At 36.2% G+C, this 21967-nt stretch overlaps 1 protein-coding gene across 3 annotated transcripts in view; it reads left to right on the top strand.

Annotated features, from left to right (window-relative positions):
- Positions 1-21967, top strand: part of CDC37L1 (cell division cycle 37 like 1, HSP90 cochaperone) — a 29867-nt gene that overhangs the window by 3638 nt on the left and 4262 nt on the right. Inside the window, exons 2-7 of one of the 3 annotated variants that reach the window (XM_045772432.2) lie at positions 624-905; positions 3521-3614; positions 11052-11167; positions 11533-11655; positions 15250-15414; positions 19348-21007. In XM_045772432.2, the coding sequence (XP_045628388.1) occupies positions 624-905; positions 3521-3614; positions 11052-11167; positions 11533-11655; positions 15250-15414; positions 19348-19449 (882 nt within the window). In that variant the 3' untranslated portion in view covers positions 19450-21007. The other 2 variants (XM_045772434.2, XM_045772433.2) reach the window with 2 other exon arrangements.

Genomic DNA, 21967 nt, shown 5'->3' with positions numbered 1-21967 from the left:
GTCAGTCACCAGGATGGACCAGTTTTTGGTGGGGTTTTTTTGTTTTTATAATTTTGCCTATTTTGATTAGGATTAAGTTAAAGAATATCTGCCTGAGAGAGTCAGTTATAAACAGAAATTGCTCATATAAGAACTTCTCAGATCACCAGGGATTGGGATAATATAGAAAGAAAATAGAAACCAAGAAGTGATTACTTCTAAATAAAAGGTTATTTGCAGTGAGGAACTTCCAGAACAAAACTCTGAAGATCTGGTTTTCAGCAGTTGTAAGGTGATGGACTAGCTTGAAGCTTTTGTTCTCATTATTCTGCTGTTTTAGGACTATGAAGCTATAAATCAGATGTTTCTTGAGCACCAGCTATAGGCAGAACGTTGTGCTAATTATCAGGCTTTTTGCTGCTGTTAGTTGTCAGGAGAGCGGTATGGATTAACAAAGAAGCTTTTAGAGTCTAGTTGATGAAAGAAGACCTATAATATAAAAGTATAACTGCACACCACAGAAGGCAGAATGCGTATGTACCAAAAACATCGTACAGCAATCCTTGACTAAAAGAAAATTGAATTGTGCTGCATAAACATACCCGTTGCCTTCTTCATTTCTTACAATACTGTTTTTTATCCAGATGTATAGCCATGGAATTGAACTGGCTTGTCAAAAGCAGAAAGAGTTTGTGAAGAGCTCTGTGGCGTGCAAATGGAATCTCGCTGAAGCTCAGCAAAAACTTGGTAGCTTAGCCCTGCATAACTCCGAGTCCTTGGATCAGGAACATGCCAAAGCACAAACAGCAGTATCTGAGCTAAGGCAACGTGAAGAAGAATGGCGGCAGAAAGAAGAAGCTCTAGTACAAAGAGAGAGAATGTGTCTGTGGAACATGGATGCCATTAGCAAGGATGTTTTTAACAAGGTACGGCTTTTTATTGGATTATAATGAAAGAAGAGAAAATGGAAGTGTTTGTACAAACCATTTGTGCATATTTGGTAACAAAGCAACAGAACCTCTGAACAGTATTCAGTTTTGACAGTTTATGAAAAGTGTTTGTTACAGAAACCTGTATCCCCAATAGTGTCAAATGTGGGTAGTCGTTAAAATAAATCTATGGCTGTAGCATGGCACACTGAATGTAAGGGTGGACTCTGGAATCAGACCCAGATCTCAGCTTTGTCACAAGCTGCTGGCTTTTCACCTTGGGCAAGTTGCTTAACATCCCTAAGCCTCAGTTTCTTCAATAATATAGGGTGGGGATGAAGACTGAGGTAATTTCTTAAAAGTCCACAGGATAGGGCCAGGCATGTGGTAAAACTCAGACATTACTAGAGTTTTCTGATGTTGCTGTCAGCTTGCTATCAGTTTTGTAACACTAATGTGTAGATACTGGATTTATTAAATAGAGTCTTTCACTGTTACTTACCAGGATGTATTTAGTAAACCTCAGGTAGTAATCCAGATTTAGCATTACCAACATTACCGAAAGGATTAGTACAGTTTTGCCAACTTAGTAGTTATTAAGAGTAGAGTTCAATTTCTCACTGGATTATGTAGGCTTTATACTTTGTTGTATCTAAAGAGGAAATGGGCAATGAAATTCATTTTTACTGATGTGTAAAGTAGCACTTCTTTCTATTTGTACTAAACTCTGGAAGCTTCAGGGATAGACTGCTCTTTCTTGTCTAAGTCCACGTTCACTTTATCTTTAACCATCATTACTCTCTAGACTTCTCAGTCCGTGACAATATTTGTTTCTGTCCTAGTATCCACTCTCAGCCCATCCTCTTCAGCACTTTTAATTTCCTTCCGCTGGACCAGCCCTAGTTCTGCTACAGCAACAAAGAATACACATAGGTTAAATGTATGACAGCACTAGCTCTGTCAGTGCTTTGTTAAATTGAAAAAAACTATGAGGACAGCATGCTTACTATAAAAAAAAGCAAGTATATAAAATAGACTTGAAAGGCTTCCTTCACTTCCAGTTTCATTCCCAGAGATAGCCACTGTTAACAGCGAGTTGTATCTTTCTAGATGTTTTATGTGCTTGTGCCAGTGTGTATTTGTTTCTGCACACACACACACACCAGGATCATTCTTTATCTGAATGATTCATTGTATCTATATATACTGTTCTAAGGGGCGTGTCTTCTTAGTACTTATTTCTGGTTTGCATTTATGCACCATAACTACTTAAAATTTTTTTTTTCCCAGAGGGAATGGTCAAAGTAGTGTTTCTTTGTGTAATAAAGTTAATGTCTCTTAACACAGTGGTCACAAAGGAAATATTTTCATTTGTCTCTGTTTTTAATTATTTTTGTTGTTGTTGTTTTTGAACTTAGGTTCTAACATAGCCTACATTTATACCACAAATTAATTAGGATTATCTTTATGTTCCAGTCGTTTGCTCAAAATCGTACATTGATTTTGTCTGGGAGCTTGAGACTTGAGAGGACTGGTCTAGATCTGCGCTGTCCAACTCGATAGCCACTAGCCACATGTACTATTGAGCGCTTGAAATGTGGCTAGTCCGAATTGAGATGTGCTGTAAGTGTAAAATACACACCAGATTCCAATAACTTAGTACCAAAAAAAGTAAAATATTTCATTAATTTTTTTTTTGTCTTACATGTTGAAATGATCATATGTTGGATATGTTGAGTTAAATGTGTTACCGATTTCGTCTGTTCCTTTTTGCTTTTTAATGTGGCTAATACAAAACTTTATATTTATGACTTGGATTATGTTTCTATTGGACAGTGCTGGTCTAGATAGCAGGATATATAAAGGAAATGTTTTTTATTTTGAAATACATAAACTTGTGTGCTTTTGAGTTGTAAACTGGCAGCTAGTTTCAGGTTTTTGTTTTTGGCAGTGATGATCATAAGGTTTAAATGGATCACAGAATGTTCTGAGAAACTGTTCTGCCAGTTTTTCTGGCTAGATAAAAACTTCATCTTGGTCTGCTTTATGGCTTATTTACTGAAAATAAGCACCTCCTTAATAGAAATCTGTACTTGATTTCAGAATGAAACTGGCCTCTCCTAAGAAAAGTTTACAACAAAGGTCTATTTTAGGTTTATGTCTTAGTGAAGAACTTACAATAAGTATACTTTATACACTTCGAATGTCTAAGTTTATTTCTAGCAAGAACTCCAAAGATTAGGCCAGAGTTGCAAATATTTAATAGAAATGAGTAATGTGAAATATATATTATGCATATAAAGGATCTTTCTATACTTTGATAGGAAAATTCCATTTAACAAAAAGGTTAATGCACTTGGAGATTTTTGTATGATTTCTAAAATAATTCTGTAATTTTGCACACATACCATTTTAAAAAATAATGAAACTAATACAAGAACATTTTCATTTTTTAAAAAGAGTTTAACAGATAAATTTAATAATATAATATCAGTATAGTACTATACCACCTTTTATAGTGTCTATAGGAAACATTGCTAGGCATTCAGTATCTCAGAAAGAATATTCAGTGAATATAAAATCTGATTTTAACTTCAAGAATTTTTTCTTAGAGTTTTATTAATCAAGATAAAAGAAAAGAAATAGAAGATGAAGATAAGTCAGAATCATTTATGCAGAAATATGAACAAAAAATCAGACATTTCGGTAAGTCTGCTGCTTAGTTTCCTTCTTTTATAAAGTGTTTGATATCGGGGTGCCTGGGTGGCTCAGTCATTTGAGAGTCTGACTCTTGATTTTGGCTCATGTCATGATCTCAGGGTCGTAAGATTGAGCCCTGGATAGGGCTCCGCACTCAGCAGGGAATCTGCTTGAGATTCTCTCCCTCTTTCCATCTGCCGTCCTGCTCGCTCGCACTTTCTCTCTCTCTGCAAAATAAATAAATCTTTTAAAAAAAGAAAGTGTTTGATATCATAAATATGTGTACAAAAAGTGTATTTATAAAATGGGGACCAAAAAGAAGATAAATGACAGAACTCCAGTTTTGTGGCTACTTCTGGCACTTGTACAGCTCTTGCTTTAGACTGAGAAGAGAAGCAAAATTCAATCTATATAATGCTACCCTCTAAGACACAGTCTTTGCTTACTCTATAGCCTCTTTCCATTTCCCAACTAGTCTTTGCTTTTGTCATTTTCCCTCTTTGCTTCCGTGGTATCTGATTATTTTATGGTTATAAGATTAGCATTCATTTTTAGGTTTTGGATATGTTCCTGTATAATTCATACAGATCCTTCAACTGCAATTCAGATAAACATAATAATAGAAATATGTATACAAACTACTGAAAAATAGTTTTCTCTATCGGGGAAAGATGCCACCATCTTCCCACTTCCCACGAGAGAGAACATCTGAGCTAGAGTATGAAGAACACATAGGAGTTCTCCCTGTAGGTAAGGGAGCAGCAGCATCATGTGCAAAGGCAGAGTCAGGAAACCACATGCTCTGTTGGGTAAGCAGTTGGTACTGCTGGGGTCAGAATGTCCCTGGGAAGTGTTAGGGGTTAAGGCTCAAGGCATATTTTTTTGATCCCAAGTAATATGTTAATTTAGTAAACACAGTTTTCGTTTGAAATATGTTAATAAGCTTATTAAGTGGCATTTTGAAATACATTTCCAATGGTGTTTTTTTTCCCCCTCAGTATTTAGAATTTCATTCATCCTTCAGTTTTTATTAGGGCAGTGGATAGTACTTCAGATTTTTTTCCCTTTTTATGTAGTTTATTCATAAAGGATTCATTTTTCTCATATTTCTTTTTTTTAAAAAAGAAGGCTGTGTATTCAGATTAATTCAAGGATACAACCTGAAGAAATGAACAAAGTTTACTTTTAAAAATTTTGTTAATGAGTCTTGGTTGTGATAATGTGATTTGCCACTCGCACGTGTAGTCCTTGCTTCCTAGACCTATGTGTTCCCCTGCATCTAGTGGAATAGCGTTCTTTAAGATATTGTCACCCAGCTGGTATTCTGTAAGCTAGTTGCTTTGGAGCCATGGGAAACCTAGTAGGTGCAAAACAGTTCCCTCATTTTTGCTGTAAACTGAATGCCTCAATAAGAAACAGTTTTGTGTGGGAAAATTAACCCAATCTCAACAAGGTATTGTAACCCACCTGGCAGTATAACTATATTTAAGTCTTCAATAAAACATTTAACCATTCCATAAAACCTGCTTCTGGGTAGTGATATTTATAAGACCAGTGAATTTCATGAGCCTATTGTCTTCATACCTTTTGCTGTAAAATGAGTATCTGGGTCAGGAACTAATGTGGGGGGCACCTAGGTGGCTCAGTCGTTAAGCGTCTGCCTTCGGCTCAGGTCATGATCCCAGCGTTCTGGGATCAAGCCCCGCATCGGGCTCCCTGCTCAGCGGGAAGCCTGCTTCTCCCTCTCCCACTTCCCCTGCTTGTGTTCCCTCTCTCGCTGCCTCTCTCTCTGTCAAATAAATAAATAAAATCTTTAAAAAAAAAAAAAAAAAAAAAGAACGAACTAATGTGGTATGGTACTAAATAACTCATTTAGTAAGACCACAGTTGTATTACTTGTAGAAGCATGGCCAGAAGGGAGGGCAATACCAGATCTAGAATGGGTTTGTTCAAGTGAGGAACCACTGGTCTCTCCAAGATGAAATGGAACCAAGATAATCAATCTGATACTTGGTGGTTGAGTCAGTCCGGCATATGGTGCCATATTTAGTTTTCAGCACTGGTTTCTGCTACTGGCAAATTAGGTATTCAGAGGCTATACTGGAATACCTTAATGGGGAGATCCCATGCCATTGAATATCTGCATAATCTCAAGTATGCCACCATAACCCTTGAGCTTATGTTATGTAAGCAGGGAGATGACTGAGGAAAAGGCTGACTTGACAGCCACAAGTGATTAATAAGCAGTGATTTTGCCATTGCGTGTTGGGGGCTTCCAGTGTCCATCCTATATTACTAACCAGAGCCTTACTGTCTTCAAAGCCAACCAGACCTGATAGCTACTCCCAGATTCACATTGCGCCTGTTTCTTAGTGAAAATGTACACTGGCTTTTTACTTTGGAGGAGATACCCTACTTGCCACAGCCCCTTGCATCCACAGAAATTTTACTAAGCTGGTAGGCTCCCAAATTTTCATGTGTTTTTTCCCCACTTTCTGGCATGTATGTATCTTACCAGGACATCTGGATACCTGCTACTTCCTGCTTACCAAGTTCCATCAGTATGAAGTGGGCCAACGTGTAATCATATGGGATGATGAGATGATGAAAGTCCCTGTGTACTAAATTGTGGCACAGAGCCGACAGAGACCTTAGGAAAGATAGTGAAAGTTTAATGCTGTTCCTTCTGGGTAGAAGCAAATGTTTCTGGTGTTATGTGCTTACTGTGGTAAAAGGGGAAAAAGCATTTGTCAGAATTATGACTACATTGATATACTTCTTTGAAGTAAACACATCTGGAAGAGCAGCTGTAATTAAAGCTTCTGACTGGAGGCTTTCCAAATTTGGATTGCATTCCAGACTCTTGGAAGACATGGGCCTGATACATGGGGGGCTGTGAAGGGCTCCAGGGGCTCGATACCGGTACTTCTCTGTGGTTTCAAGTGTACTTGACATTAACACTTCCATTATGGTATCTGTTGACTATCTTATGTTTTTTTTGCTCTTATAATTAGGTGGACTTTACATTTAATGATAAATGGTACAACCATATCATGGAGTATTTTTGAAGCAGTAAAATCTTGATTTCCCCCTTACATTTGTATTTAATTTATTAATTTAGTAAATTCATGTTTTATAAATATAAAATACCAATTTAGCAGCAAAGTCTGTTTTCTTTTAAATTTCGCAAAAGTTTTATTCAATGTCATATGCATCTTTTTCTTTTTAAAGATTTTATTTATTTATTTGACAGAGCAGGAGAGCACAAGCAGGCAGAACAGCAGAGGGAGAGGGAGAAGCAGGCTCCTTGCTGAGCTCTGAACCCGATTCGGGGCTCGATCCCAGGACCCTGGGATCATGACCTGAGTCGAGGGCAGATGCTTAACCACCTGAGCCACCCAGGTGCCCTCGTCATATGCATCTTTGACATCACTTTTCTTTGTGATCGTCGCAGTGGCTTTTTGATGAGCTAGCATAGTTTTTCGTGGAACGTCATCTGTCCACTTCCAGCCAAGTTAGCTGTGATTTAACATTTTTGAGTCTGTAGGATGTTGTCACTGGACATTTTATCGAAAGCTATAAATGTTTATATAAATACTATGATGGATCTTTCTCATTTGTATGGAAGGGGATATTCAGTCTCCTCAGTGTAAGCACATACATTTTGCTTTTCAGAACACATTAATGTACTGTTTTTGAAAAACATTTAATACAGAGTACTCCTGAATAGAATGTAGAGTGAAGTGAATAGAAAATTGATATGTATGATAAGATTCTAATTTTAAGTCATTAAAAAATAAGCCCAGGAGACACCTGGGTGACTCAGTCCGTTAAGTGTCTGCCTTCGGCTCAGGTCATGATCCCAGGGTCCTAGGATCGAGCCCCGCGTCGGGCTTCTTCCACTCCTCACTCTACTGTTCCCCCTGCTTGTGCTCTCTCACTCTCTCAAATAAATAAATAAAATCTTTTTAAAAAATTAAAAATAAGCCCAGAAAGAAATACATTAAAGTGTTAACATAATTTTCTCTTGTAGGATTGCAGATGGTTTTTCTGGATTTTTCAAATTCTTCACAATGAATATACGTTATTTTTATAATAATGAAAAAATATTTTTAAAAGGTTTATCCCAAGAATTCAAGGATGGCTTAACATTAGAAAATTTATTAATGTGATTCACTGTATTGACAGTTTATAATAGTATAACCACAGGACTTGGTGAGCAGTTTGATGTGGGAAGAATGGAAATGTCTAGAGGAATTTCTAGAATTTTTGAGTGGGTGACATGGAGCCTAGGAAGCACCATAGATGGCAGGGAGAGAAAAATGGGTTTAGTTTCAAATAAGATGAATTTATGTGCAAGCATGTAGGTAGAAATAGTTGTCTGGTGGTAGGTGATTAGAAATACAGCAGACCTGAGACTGGGGAAATACAGAAAAAGAGGTCATTTATCTTTCATTAAGAAATTTACGACCTCTTGGGGAGAGTTTTAGCAGATAGAGACATTAAAATGATAAGTATAATTTAAAGGATTCAGATCTATTACTCTATAATGCAAAAAAGAAGGGGAAATCAGTAACAATGTGTATTGGAGGACCATTTTAGAAATTAGGTGGAATACCGAGAGCCGATGGATGCATTGGGATTTAGATGCTGAGGAAAATACATAGGTGAAAGCACATAATTAAAATATTTTAATTTGTCAAACTAAGGTTTTTCAAGCATTCAGAGATTGGTTGGCTAGTTGAAATGACTAGATTAACCTTAACCAAAGTATTTAATATTTAATGAAAGAATGAATTGTTCCCTTTTGTGTTGATACTACCTAATATTTACTCTCCGTTAGACACTGTCCCAAGTGCTTGATATGTATCAACTCATTTAATTCTCACAGAAACCCTCTGAGCGAGATACTATTTTTAGCCTTATTTTACAGAAGAGGAAAGGGAGGCATAGAGATAGGCAAGGCATAGTAAGTGGAAGGCCAGTTTTCGGACCTATGCAGTTGATTTCCAGAGTTGGCTTGCTTAGTCGCCATGCTAGATTGTGCTACTCTCTATTTGTTTATAAGTTTGTTTACAAATTCCAAAATAACATTAGTAATTTCAGCTATGTTCTGTTCGACTAAAGCCATCAAGTAAGTATTTTGTTCATAAGATTCCACACTCTTTTCACAAAGGCGTGTATGGACTACCTGTAACCTAACTTCATTTTCATAATAATTGATATGCATTTTTGAAATCAGGTGATGGTAGGTATTTCTCAGATATAGAAAAGCTGTGGTCAACCTCAAGTATTAATTTTGTTTTAGGTATTAAATGGATAGTTTAAAAATTGTAACATTTAAGGGTACCCTTCCTCATGATCCCTGTAAGTGTCATTAACGTATTATCCTTCCTGTAAAAGAAACTAAAATGGATAGGATTTGGTGCCTCAGTAAGTTGTGATGCTGCTGTAGAAGTAAACAGAAGCAATGTGCTCTCTGTGGATGGTGGACAGAGTTGAAAATACTACCGGTTCAGGAGTGTAACAGAGCTAACACAAAACTGCTTCATAGGATTTGTTTTATGGCTTCAGGTATAAGAAAGAAGGATTATGCTTTCTTTAGATCTGACCCCCAGAAGTTACTAGACTCTTTAAGTATACCTTGAGAAGTAGTTTTATTTTTTATTTTATTTATTTTTTTAGATTTATATATTTGACAGAGAGAGAGACAGCCAGCGAGAGAGGGAACACAAGCAGGGGGAGTGGGAGAGGAAGAAGCAGGCTCCCAGCGGAGGAGGAGCCTGATGCGGGCTCGATCCTAGAACGCCGGGATCACGCCCTCAGCCGAAGGCAGACGCTTAACGACTGCGCCACCCAGGCTCCCCCCCCCGAAGTAGTTTTAAATAACTTTCAAAATCATTGTGTTTCTCAGAATTTAAAATGCCCTATCACTGTATCCAGAGTGTTGGGGAAATACTTCATAAAGCTTCTAAAACTCTTTACGTGAAAATGCTAAAATGCTTACTCCCTCCTTTTAAATGAGAAAATCATTTATTTTCAGTTGGTTCCCATGTGTTGCTAAATGTGTATTTCTCAGTAAGACATTTGTCCTCAGTTTGGTTCTCATTTGTGTTCTGATGTGGAACTTTAATATATAGAAGTTCAGTTTGTGTCTAGAGGAAAACTTTACTGCCAAACTGTTGAGACCACCTTATAAAATTTCCACAATGATTCAGAGACATACAAACTTCTTTAGATGAGTCTTTTTTTTTTTTTAAAGATTTTACTTATCTATTAGAGCGAGCAGGGGCAGAGGGAGAGGGAGAAACAGACTCCCCACTGAGCAAGGAGCCTGATGCGGGGCTCAGTCCCAAAACCCCAGGATCATGACCTGAACCGAAGGCAAACACTTAACCAACTGAACCACCCAGGCGCCCCTGGATGAGTCTTAAGAATCTAAAGCTAACATAGTTAATTTGTTCAAGCGTAAGTTTTACTGAACAAAATTAAAAGCTGAAGGCTTCGCTGGTTCCATGATAGCATTGACTTTTTCACCAAATTTCTTACTAATTTGGATGAAGAGACACCTTAAATAGTATTTGGATTAACTTGATATTTTGAAGCAAAATGGTATCTGCTTTCAAGTATGCTTAACTGATTTTGTTTTCTATTTGTTATAAATATAACTAAATGATTAACATGACTAAAATGGTTAAAGTGTATTTACTGTTATAATACCTACTGGATTGGTTTTCCATGCTGGCAACGTCTGACCATATCATCTTAGACATTTTTAAATAAATAAGAGATAATGTGGTTTTTCTGTTTTATTAAGTGTTTGCTGAATACAGTTTCTTGAGGTTTTGCTTTCTTTGCCATCTTTCTAGTAGAAAAAATTGTATTCTGTGAATAAATAATATTGAGTCTCTTGAAATCATTTGTACTCAGTTCAGCGTAGGATGACCAGTCATCTCAGTTTGCCTGGAACTTCAGGCATTTCCCAGATGCAGGGTTTTTTGGCTTTAAGCCAGTCACCCTACTTTAACCTAATTATCTGAAATAAAACTTTTTGTGAACTTTGGAAGCTATTTCCAATACATTGGGTATTGCTTTAAAAGAGTTTTATCCCAACGCCTGGATGGCTCAGTCAGTTAAGTGTCTGCCTTTGGCTCAGGTCACCATCCTGGAGTCCCGGGATCAAGCCCTGAATGGGACTCCCTGCTCAGCGGGGAGCCTGCTTCTCCAACTCTGCCTCTCACCCCGCTCATGCACTCTCTCTCTCTCAAATAAATAGGTAAACTCTTTAAAAAAAAAAATGAGTTTTATCCCTCTTATTTGTTTGTTAACCATCAACAAATTGCTGTGGTAATATGAATCATCTTTAAAGAGAATCATTTAAAATACCAATTTCTTTATTTGTAAGAGTATTTGACAATTGTGGTTTAATTCTTTTTTTTATAGGTATGTTGAGTCGATGGGATGATAGTCAGAGATTTTTATCTGACCATCCATACCTTGTATGTGAAGAGACTGCTAAATATCTTATTTTATGGTGTTTTCATCTAGAAGCTGAGCAGGTATTGTATGAACTTTGAGTTTCTGGAACCTTAGTGGATTCTGGTTTACTTTTTTGGTTTTTTGTTTTGTCTTTTATGTTACTTTAAATGAAAGCAGGAAGGTTATTAAATGGAATTAATTTTTTTGTTTGTTTTTAGATCTACTTGAGTTTACTGTGGGAATGTTTTTAGTTGTTTTAGTTAGCATATGGAAACTTTTCTCTTGTGTGCTTTCTTTGCTGCCTCATTTCTCTTGTTCCCACATACTATAAACCCTTTTCTTTTTTAAGCTATTGGAAAATCATGTTTTAAAATACAGATAGTAATCACAATATTAAATACATTTCCAGAGGTATTTCTCATGATTTTAATCTGTCTATTTTCAGAAAGGGGCTCTAATGGAACAAATAGCACATCAGGCTGTTGTAATGCAGTTTATTATGGAAATGGCCAAAAACTGTAATGTGGATCCAAGAGGGTGTTTTCGTTTATTTTTCCAGAAAGCCAAAGTAAGTAACTATTTAATATTTTTAAATGGGAAGATTAAGCCTTAGCTGAGACCTCTTTGGCCCATATACATCAAAGAATGCCACAGGCTAAACTCTGTATAGATATTATAGTGGGAAAACTTACTTTGCTGATTTCATTCTAATTTAGACTTAAGGGAGCTCTGTTAGAGGCTGTACTATAGCATGCATGTGAAATGGAGACTCGTTTAAATGAATGTTTGTGTTCAGGAAAATTAAGACTAATGCATCATTTATTCAGCCACTAAGTGTTGACCGTCTACTAATGCAAGGACTGTTTTCAAGATGCTGAAGATACAGTGTTGAACGAAACAGATACAGTATCCTCCATGTATAGAACTCACAGTTTAACAAAAATAAAGTAAAAAAAGAACTCATAGTTTAATGAGAAATGACTTTTCTAATGAAATAAAAAGAAACCTAAAATTTCAACAACTAGAAGAATGGTTAAAAACAACCTGTGGTACGAAGAATATTATGACAACCATTAACATTAAAGAAGAATTTTTAATGAACTGAGAAAATGCTATGCTAAAAGTCAAAGGAAGTGATACATATTTATATATAGGATGATGTTGGCCATATTAAAGAAAAATAGACATGTCTAGAAAGATGAAATACCATTTCACACTCACTAGATTAGTAATAATTGAAGAGTTGTACAAGAAGTAGAGCAATAAGAGTTCACATTCACTGCTTGTAGGCGTATAAATGGGTACAACCACTCTGGGAAATTTCCTAGCGAAGTTGAACAAGTGGTAACACCCAGAAATTCTCCTAGGTATATATACTAGAGAACAGATTTCTCAGCATGTGGTCCAGGGACACCCAACTGTCTTCAAGACCTGGCTTCGGGAGGCCTTGAGTCAAAACTGTTTTCATAACACAAAGATGTTATTTGATGCAGAAGCAGATGTGTGAATCCAGCCATCTTCTGTTAAGCCAGACTTGTCACTAAGTATTTTTGTTTCAGAAATGAGTTTTTTTAAAATAAAAATGTTAGAAATGTTAACATGTAATGAGTTTGTTGTTATATGTCAGATAATATTTTTCAAATTCCTGGGTTTTAATTTCTAACACAGTGAACGTTGACAAATAATAGCCCACATAAACAGGACTCTTTAGAGTCCTCAGTAATTTTCAGCACTGTGAAGGGAGTCCTGAGACCATGAAGTTTGAGAACTGCTGCCCTTGAGAAGCTCTTATACACGTGCACTACATACCATAATGTTCATAGTAGAAGTGCTCATAATTGCAAAATGCCTGGGAGCAACCCAAGTGTCTGTTGACTGTAGAATGAATAAACTGGGATACTCATTTGGGTAAATATTAATCAGCATTACTGTGGATGAAAAAACTAGAGTGTGAAGAAAAAAAAAGTCACAGAATGATATATCCAGTATCTTTTAAAAAATATTCTATATTCTTTTATAAAGTTACAAAACAAGCAGAACTAAATGATATATAGTTGAAGGGTACGTAAGTAAGCAGTAAAACCGAAGAGGCAAAGGAGTGACTTTTAAGAAGAAAATCACATTAATGGTAGCCTCAGAGAAGGGAGAAGAAATGCTCTTGGGAACTGATTCGTAAGATGCTAGTAATGATCCATTTCCTAATTTCTATGGGAACATAGTGGGGTTTTGCCCAATAAACTACATACGTATTTCACATGGTTTTTTTACATATATGATACATTTCAGCATACACAATTAGACGTTAGAAGGACATATACCAAAAGTTTAACTTTGATTATTCTTGGGTGGCACAATTACACATGATTTCCATTTGCTTTAATATATACTACAATGAACATAATCCCTTTTATAAAGAGGAAAAAATGTATTAAGTTAAATGTATTGAATTAAAAAAAATATATCAGGTTGATAGTAGCCCTACCTTAAATGCTCTAAATGCTTTTAAAGTGCAGCCTAAATAGGTAATTTTCCCAAAACAGTAAGAGTTTTAATGAGTAAACGATTGAGTTGGTATTTTAGTTAGGCTTCTAATGACTATTCTAAATGTTCACTTGACACACAGGCATAATAAAAACCATACTTTGTTTTTCACCTTACATGAGTGGATATGTTTGAACTAGTGCTTATTAATAGGATAATGGAACATAGCCAACATATGTCTAGTTTTTGAAATTTACTTTGTCAAAATAGAACTGAAAAGTCTTCAATCTTAGCATTTTGTTCTTAATAATTTTCTAAAATTAAGGAATAACTAACTTTCATGGTACTTATTACTTTGTGCCAGGTACTATTCTAAGCACTGTACATGGATTAACTCATTAAATCCTCATAAGATTTTATGAGGGTTATTATTTCTATTTTACAAGTTAGGAAATTAGCATAGAGAATAGTTTACTTAAAGCAAAAATTAGTCAAGTCTCTCTAGATCGAAATCCCCAGGCCTTCGGCGTGCAGTAAAGCCCGCAGCTGTGCCACTTGGCTCCCTGCATAGTTTGTTGCATAACCATTTGAGAAGGATTACTTGTGGATATGAAGGCTAATATCCTGTATGTCTGTACAAGTACCATATGTTGATTAAAGTGAAATGCTGTACTAAAGGAAATGACTGCTAAATTCATAAAAAGATAGAATGGCAGCACAGAACATTGTCTGCGTGATTTGTATAGATATTGATGTTAATAAGTAACTCACAAGTTTTAATTTGATTACATAACCTAAACTACATTAAAGAAAAAATAGCATTCCACACAAGTGGGCCCAGTGATACTATGGAATGAGATTTTGACAAAATCTTGTCCATCACCTTCAAAGCCTAAAGTCCTATTAACATAGGGTAAGTGCTGTGTCATTCTTTAACTGCAGAGGAACCCTAAGTGGAGGCTACTGACAATTGCGTGTTTTACATCAAGAATCTTGATTATGAAACGGGGATGTATTGTATGGTGACTAACATAATATATTAAAAATCATTTAAAAAAAAAAAGAATCTTGATTATGTTCTACGTTATTGGAGGGAGGTCCCCTCCTGCAACATAATACTCATTATAGTTTTTCCTCTCCATAATGTTGAAAAGGTTATTTGCTTCACTAAGGTAATTCCAGAATGGAATTGAATGTTGAATTTTATTTGGTTTTCATGGCTTTACAAATAGGGAGTATAGAGCTGGAGATTGACAGAAACAGGTAATAGTGCCTTATCATTAACTGCTGGAGAATTAGGAGGTTTTAAGAATATCCCTTGGTTGTTGCTTGGCAATGTGAGAGGTTAAATGTGAACTATTTTGGATCTTGTCAAGAATCAAGAGAAATACGGAGAATTCCTACTGTTGTTATATTTGTGTGTGTGTATATACGTATTTGTGTGTATGTATGTATGTTTGTTTTATATTCCTGGAGCAGAGGGAAATGGAACAAACCATTAATATTCCTATAAAACAGGTCGTCTTCACAAATCTGACAGGGGTCTTGGTGGTGTCTACGTACATTTAAACTATTCATCTCCTCTTTACTTCCTCCACTTCATATCTAATATGTTTGTTAGAATTTAGTGTGCGGTTTTGAAGTCTTGAAAAACAGAGTCTTTGTTTTGTGTGTTTTCCAGGCAGAGGAAGAAGGTTATTTTGAAGCATTCAAAAATGAACTTGAAGCTTTCAAGTCAAGAGTCCGACTTTATTCTCAATCACCAAGTTTTCAACCTATGACAGTTCAGAATCATGTTCCCCATTCTAGTGTGGGATCTGTAGGTTTGTTAGAATCCTTACCACAGGTAAGTTGGAAAAGTAAATATTTGTTAGTTTTGTTTTTAAAGATTTATTTATTTGTCAGAGAGAGCATGCGCACAAGCGGGGTGCGGCAGGCAGAGCAGGCAGAGGGAGAAGCGGGCTCCCCGCCGAGCAAGGAGCCTGATGCGGGACTCGATCCAGGAGTCTGGGATCACAACCTGAACCCAAGGCAGACGCTTACTCCACTGGGCCACCTGGGTGTCCCTAAATACTTGTTTCATTAATTTATTCACATAACTTTTGTTCTTTTAGACTACTCTTTGTTCTTAACATGTAATGTATGCGAGATCATTTTAAATATTCTTGCCTCAGAAGATCACTCTTTCATTTCATGCCATGTTTTGGCACTAAATCTCTTCCATCTCTTGGGTATTTACAGAGACATCAAATTCCACTCCTTTAAATATAGAAGAAATGAGTTGTACCTAAGCACTCTTAGAGGCAAGTGTTACCTACTGATCATCTCAATCATAAATGTTTCAAGATGGCTCCTGAGGAACATCTCATTCTCAGCGAACTGTACTGTTAAGAATTTCTTGGGATGGGGGCACCTGGGTGGTGCAGGCTGTTGAGTGTCCAGCTCTTGGTTTTGGCTTAGGCCATGATCTTGGGGTCGTGGGATCAAGCCCAGTGTCCGTGTGGAGTCTGCTAAAGTTTCTCTCTCCCTCTGCCCCCCCAACCCACTGCATGCCCACACAGGCTCTCCCTCTTAAATAAAAAATCTTAAAAAAGAAAATTTTTCTTAGGATGAATTAGCTTCAGAGCATACAACCAAGTGGCAACCAGGGTGATTTGTTCCATGAGTTTATTTAGTATTATTTTATGAAATGTTGGTGTTGCCTGCCAGAGGTAATATTTTTAGTACATTAATGCACCTTCTGCTAAGCTGCTCTTGCTAATAATGTTCACCAACTGTTTGAGCCTCTGCTGTGAGATCAAGATAAAGCTGTGTTTCTAGCATGAAAGGATTTCTGTCGGAAGAGGGAGATTTAAGTTATCACTAGAAAGTTGCTGCGCATGTTGATTTTAGTAGCATTTTAATTGAGCCCAGTCATCTCATTTCCTGGCCCCAAGATTCTAAGACCAGCGTTAGCCAGTTCAGTCTGTTGCCTACGCAGTGAAAAGAGCACACTCGTTCAGAAGACAATGTGAGGAGAGCCCTGTAGTTTGAAATCTCATATAGTGGTAGGATTGAGATTTTCAGTATCTACACCTTATGTCTCTATAATTTCACCATTTCAGTTACATAAGTCATAGGCCAAAGTGACAATTAAGGAAAACAATTGATAATATTCAACTCAGCCAAAAATACTAATTCTCAAGGATAAGAATAATCAAGGTCTTGATTTTTACATATTAGTAATACTTCCCCTTCATTACATCTATAAGCAATATTCCCCCTCCATTTGTCCTACAGACTATCTCTTAATGCTCTTTAAATATAGCAATGATTTTATTTTCCGTTTTTTGAGAAATAGCCCACAGGGAAGTAGTCTTTCCAAGGGAATTTTATGACTGTAAGACACTGTCAAGTCCAATATTATAAACCTAAAATTAAGATATCACATAATGAATACAAAAGAAAGAAGAGACTTTGAAGGATGTTATTGGTTCTAAACATAAGAGGGAAAAGATACACATTAAAATATCCTAAGAGGCCGGTATTATCAACAAATTGCTTCTAGTTCGAGAGAACTAAGTTCTTACTGCACGTATCAGAGAGCTGCTGAGTCTGCTGCTCAGCCTCCCTTGGCGAGATGGGGGGGCTGGGGCTATACTGTTTTGACACTTTAAAGTTGCCAATATTATCAGGATTGTTCAGACTTAATTCATTTGAGCTAATTCCTCATGGTTGGAGAAGTTGAGCATCCTGGTCTAGTCCTCCTGAGGGAAAGAAGGACTGGATAAAATTGCAGCTAGATGCACAGGACTGTAGACTGGGTGATGGGAAGCTTTTAGGAGAAAAACTTACTGTAATAATTATATCCCATTTTTATTACATCAGTTTATAGATTGCAAAACACTTTTCATATGTTGTTGCATTTCATCTTCTCAAAAGCCCTGTAATTCATTTTCATTCATTTTTATGGATGAATAAACTGAAGCTCATGGAGGTTAAGCAGTTTGCCTGAATGACACGGCTAATACTCCAGTATTCTATCCTGCTTCACTGCTCATTCACCCGCACTTCAGACTGTTGTTGAATCAGATGCTAGAAACAGGACAGGAGACACAGTCATGTGCTCTTACAGAGGACTAGTCACTGGGATGAGAAATGTGTTGAGAACGTTCCTAGATGAAAATATAGGGTAATCAATGGAATTTCAGTGTAGATTAAGTTAGGTATGTTGATTGCTTTTTGTTTTTTTAAGTCTCTCCGTAATGAGGTCTTAACAGTTCTCAGGGAGATGGATGATGAGTTCTGGAGGAACTCCAGTCTGGTCTTGGTAGATAGTTGTAAGCTCTGTTCTGAAGGTCTTTGGAATTGGGCTTGCATTGTCAGAAAAGGTCTTAGTACTCTGTTTCTTCAAAGAATGGAATAGTGTAATGAGAGTTTAATAATTTTTTGTAAAACTTAAATTGGCATAACACTTCAGCTTTTTTTTTTTTCTTTTTCCAGTTGACAATAATCTTGTGAAATAAGCAAATACCATCATCCTTAGTTTTGAGAGAACTAAACCAAGGCCTTATGGACAGAGGTGTTATAACAGTTACCTTAGGTTTATCCTATAGACCAGCTTTTAATTTTATTCAATGTGATGAGTAGTTTTCTTTGTAAGGACTTTATTACAAGAGGTGGTAGAGGCAGGATTAGAACTGAGGTCCAGCATTGTGCGGTATTCCGGACCTCCGTCAGTTACTGGTGCCACTTCCTTCATCAGGACTTGCTGGGGAATAATCTGGCGTCTGGCTAGCTTTTTGACTTTTACAAATAATGGAATTGCAACGTATTGTACTTTAAGAGAATCTTTTGAAAACTGTGCCTCCCTATGGGGTGGGAAAGTTTAAGACATCTATCCCCTGTTTGGACTATTTTCCTAATTGGTGTTCATTAAATAAACAAATGAAAACAGGTGATAGCGGTAGTAAAACTCTGAGTAGCTAGCAGATATTCAGAACAACTGAATAGACAAAAGTGAATTCTTAGGGAAGAATTTCCTAAGGTCCTGGGTCTTAGGGCTTATGTCCCTAGTCGTGGTGCTTTAATAAAAATAGTTTTATTTTTGCATTTATTGAATAAGGTTTTCTTCCTAGCTTTAGAAATATACAGATAGGATATTTATGAGTTTAAAAAATAAACAAGATCCAAGTTAAAATATTCTTTTATTCTCAATTTTTAAAATGTGGATCTAAGTACCTCTGAAAAGATTAGTAATTTCCCACTTGAGTTTGTTTTTAACCTTTGAAAAACCAATGTAGACTCTGAAGGTAGCTGTAATTTTTACTTGGTAAATGCATTTTTTTTTCCTTATGCAAGTGTTTTGTGTTTTTAATATTTAGTCTGGTAATTAGTAATCTTCAAAACGCATTGCCAACTTAGAGCCGTATTTATCTTTTAAATTGTCAGTAGCTTTGTACATATAATTACATGGAAGATGTACCCTTATATGATTAAATAATTTAAATTGCAAGTTTTGTTAAAAGGAAAAAAAGTTAGTGTTTATGACAGTTCAATTTTTTACATGTATCTTTGTCACATCCTCTTTGGATCAAGTGGTCCAGTCTATTTTCTTTATCTTCTTGGGCTTCAACCCAAGTTGGACTCCAAAGTCCATTTTCTTTCCCACCTACTTTACTTTTACTACACTGCAGAGAGGTAGAGGGTGTGAACTGAATATGTAGTTGCGTACACTGACATGAAACTCGTTCTCATCCATTGTTTCTTCCCGATATTCTTTTTTTTTTTTTTTTTCCAGAATCCAGATTATCTTCAGTATTCTGTCAGTACAGCTCTTTGCAGTTTAAACTCAGTGGTACATAAAGAAGATGATGAATCCAAAATGATGGACACTGTATGATTTGGTTAAGACTGCTGAGGCCAAGTGCTATTTTGTTACAAGAAAGGAAGAACTTGGCTATTTTCTTGACACTTTTATGGGTGCTGCACTTTATTTTTGTTCGGTTTTGATGGGAGGGGAGAAAAGAGTACTGAAACGTTTTGTAAAATTTTTTTTATGTGCTGCTAGGTTTTTTGATTTTTTTTTTGGAAGAGAGGAGTGGTACCGTATGTTGCAGGAAGTCAAACTGGACTTTTTTTTTTTTTTTTTTTTTTTTTGGCTACTAAATTTGCCTTTAATCTTATTGTTCTCAGTTTTGGAATCAAAGTATGAAAATCTGCACAAATGCAATGTTTACAAGAACTGGTTGATTCTAGGAGGCATCTGCTACAGTCTCTTTTTATGTGGATATGTACATGTCCTACTCTACAAAAATAATTAAACATAAAAATGTACTTGTATCCTACTGCACATTTCGCTGTCAGGTCTGGTGTTGCATCATAGTAAAAGCAATAAATCAGTAGTTGGTAATCTACTTTACTAAATAAGCTGGGTGGTAAAAATTAAAACAAAGTCTTTCCCTCTAAAATAATATTACATTTGTATTTTCGACACCATCAGTTAAATCCTTGACTATAATATCATTTTTATATAGATACTGACTTTATGCCCTATGTATTCTCAAAACTATATTACTTAGAAGTTAATTTTACCCTGTTGACTTTTTAATATTAAGGGTTATAGTAATATAAAAAGTGATAAAGCTAATATAGTTTTTTTTTTTTTTTTTTTTTTTAAATAAGATCAAGTTCGAGCTCACTCTTAATTTCTTTACTTGACATAGTCTGGGATCTCTCAGGGAGCAAGTTTTAAAAGAAAACTAATGGCCTGTAAGAACAAACAGGAAGAATATTCTGATTTTTTAAATCATGGTGATTTGTTTCGTTCTGATGTAGCCCAAGGGCTTTTTTAAAAGGCAGGAGAAATCTTGAAGACCTAACTGCCTCGAGCTGCCAACTCCTTACTTCTAAGAATTTGGTGATCCTTGTCAGTAATGATGGCTTTCACTACATTTGTCGTTTCTGTCCTTAGGTCAGTTACCATAGAATGCTTCTGAGCTTTACTACTTTCTGTAGAATTCATTTCAGATGTGCCAGGGTATTTGAGTATTCATTTGGAATTAGATGACAGTGCTAATTATGCTATCCTTATTATTGAGGATTCATCTTCTGACTTAGGGGAACATGGGCTTTGGTGTGTATTGGGTCTAGTCTTTGGCTCAGTCTCACTGAGAGTAGCAGCACACATTTGGAAGACGGCTGACTGGGATTGGGACTGCATGTCTCAATTTGAGAAACCAAATGAGGCTAAGGGACCCATACGGTGATCAGACCTGTGACCGTGGCCTCATTTGCACCTTGTGTTAACTGAGGTGATAAGGCACGTGATACCCATAGAAATGGACTGGATTTATTGAATCATACTTCTGTAACATCACAATCTTCCTGGTTTTCAGAATAAAACTTTTTGTGCTTTTGATAAAAATATATACTCTATAATAAAATGTTTGACTAATTTATATGGTAGTATTCATCAGCCTGTAATTTTTTTTTTAAACTAATAACCTAGTTATAGAAGGTTTGTTTTGTTTCCCTGTTCTGGAGTAAGCTCTTGTTTTTCCCTTCCTGAAATAGAGATTGGACACAGGAGTGAAATCCCTGATTTCACGGAAATATTACTTGAGCCATTACTTTACATTCCTCAACTTCACCTTTCCCCAGGATTTGCCTGGAAGCACCCAAATTGTTTTGAATCTCCTTTGCCTTCTTTAAGTTAGAGGTATTAATGACCAAGTACTGGGAGGAAAGAAATGACCAACAAACTGGGTAAACTACTCCTGAAGGGTTTTTTGGTTGTGTTCTCTGAAACAGGAATTATTGAAGAGCTATTTAAGATGTGGCTATATATATATTTTTTACTTTCAAAGGGAAGCGTTCTCTGTTTTGTAAATATGTGCGATTGAGTTTACTCTGGGAGCCCGACTAATGCCATGATTTGCACTTAGAGACTTTGACATATTTAACAGTACTTTAGTTCTAAGAACAGTAAATTGACACCCTTTTTATTTTTATTTTGCTTTAGTACTAAGAACTACCCCTTTTAAGAAAAAAGTCCTCTTTTCTGTTTCTTAACAAATACCAAGCAAAGGGATAACTCATATTTCAGATTGAATTTTGCTGGGCTGTCCAGACAGATGAAATGTCCCAACAAATGAAGGAAATGTCTTTGGCATCAAAGTCTCCATCAAAGATTCTTATTTGATAAAATTAGTCTTCTAATAAAAGATTTTTTTTTAAAAATTAAGTAGCTACCACTTCATTTATTACCTGTTAACTTAATGTTATCTTATCCATGGTAGTGGAGATAATACTGATTAAAAACCCGTCTGTAGGAGATAGATGAGTAACATTCTTACCCAGTTACACTGTTAGTGGGCTCTTTCCCATTTTGCGTAAGCTCATAATGTCCTATAACTTCT

This window comes from Ursus americanus, chromosome 34, assembly GCF_024610735.1.
Source record: "Ursus americanus isolate L20-20 chromosome 34, mUrsAme1.1.p, whole genome shotgun sequence".
NCBI lineage: Eukaryota > Metazoa > Chordata > Mammalia > Carnivora > Ursidae > Ursus > Ursus americanus.
The sequence above is the reverse complement of the archived record's forward strand: the minus strand, read 5'-3'. Positions and strand labels throughout refer to the sequence as shown.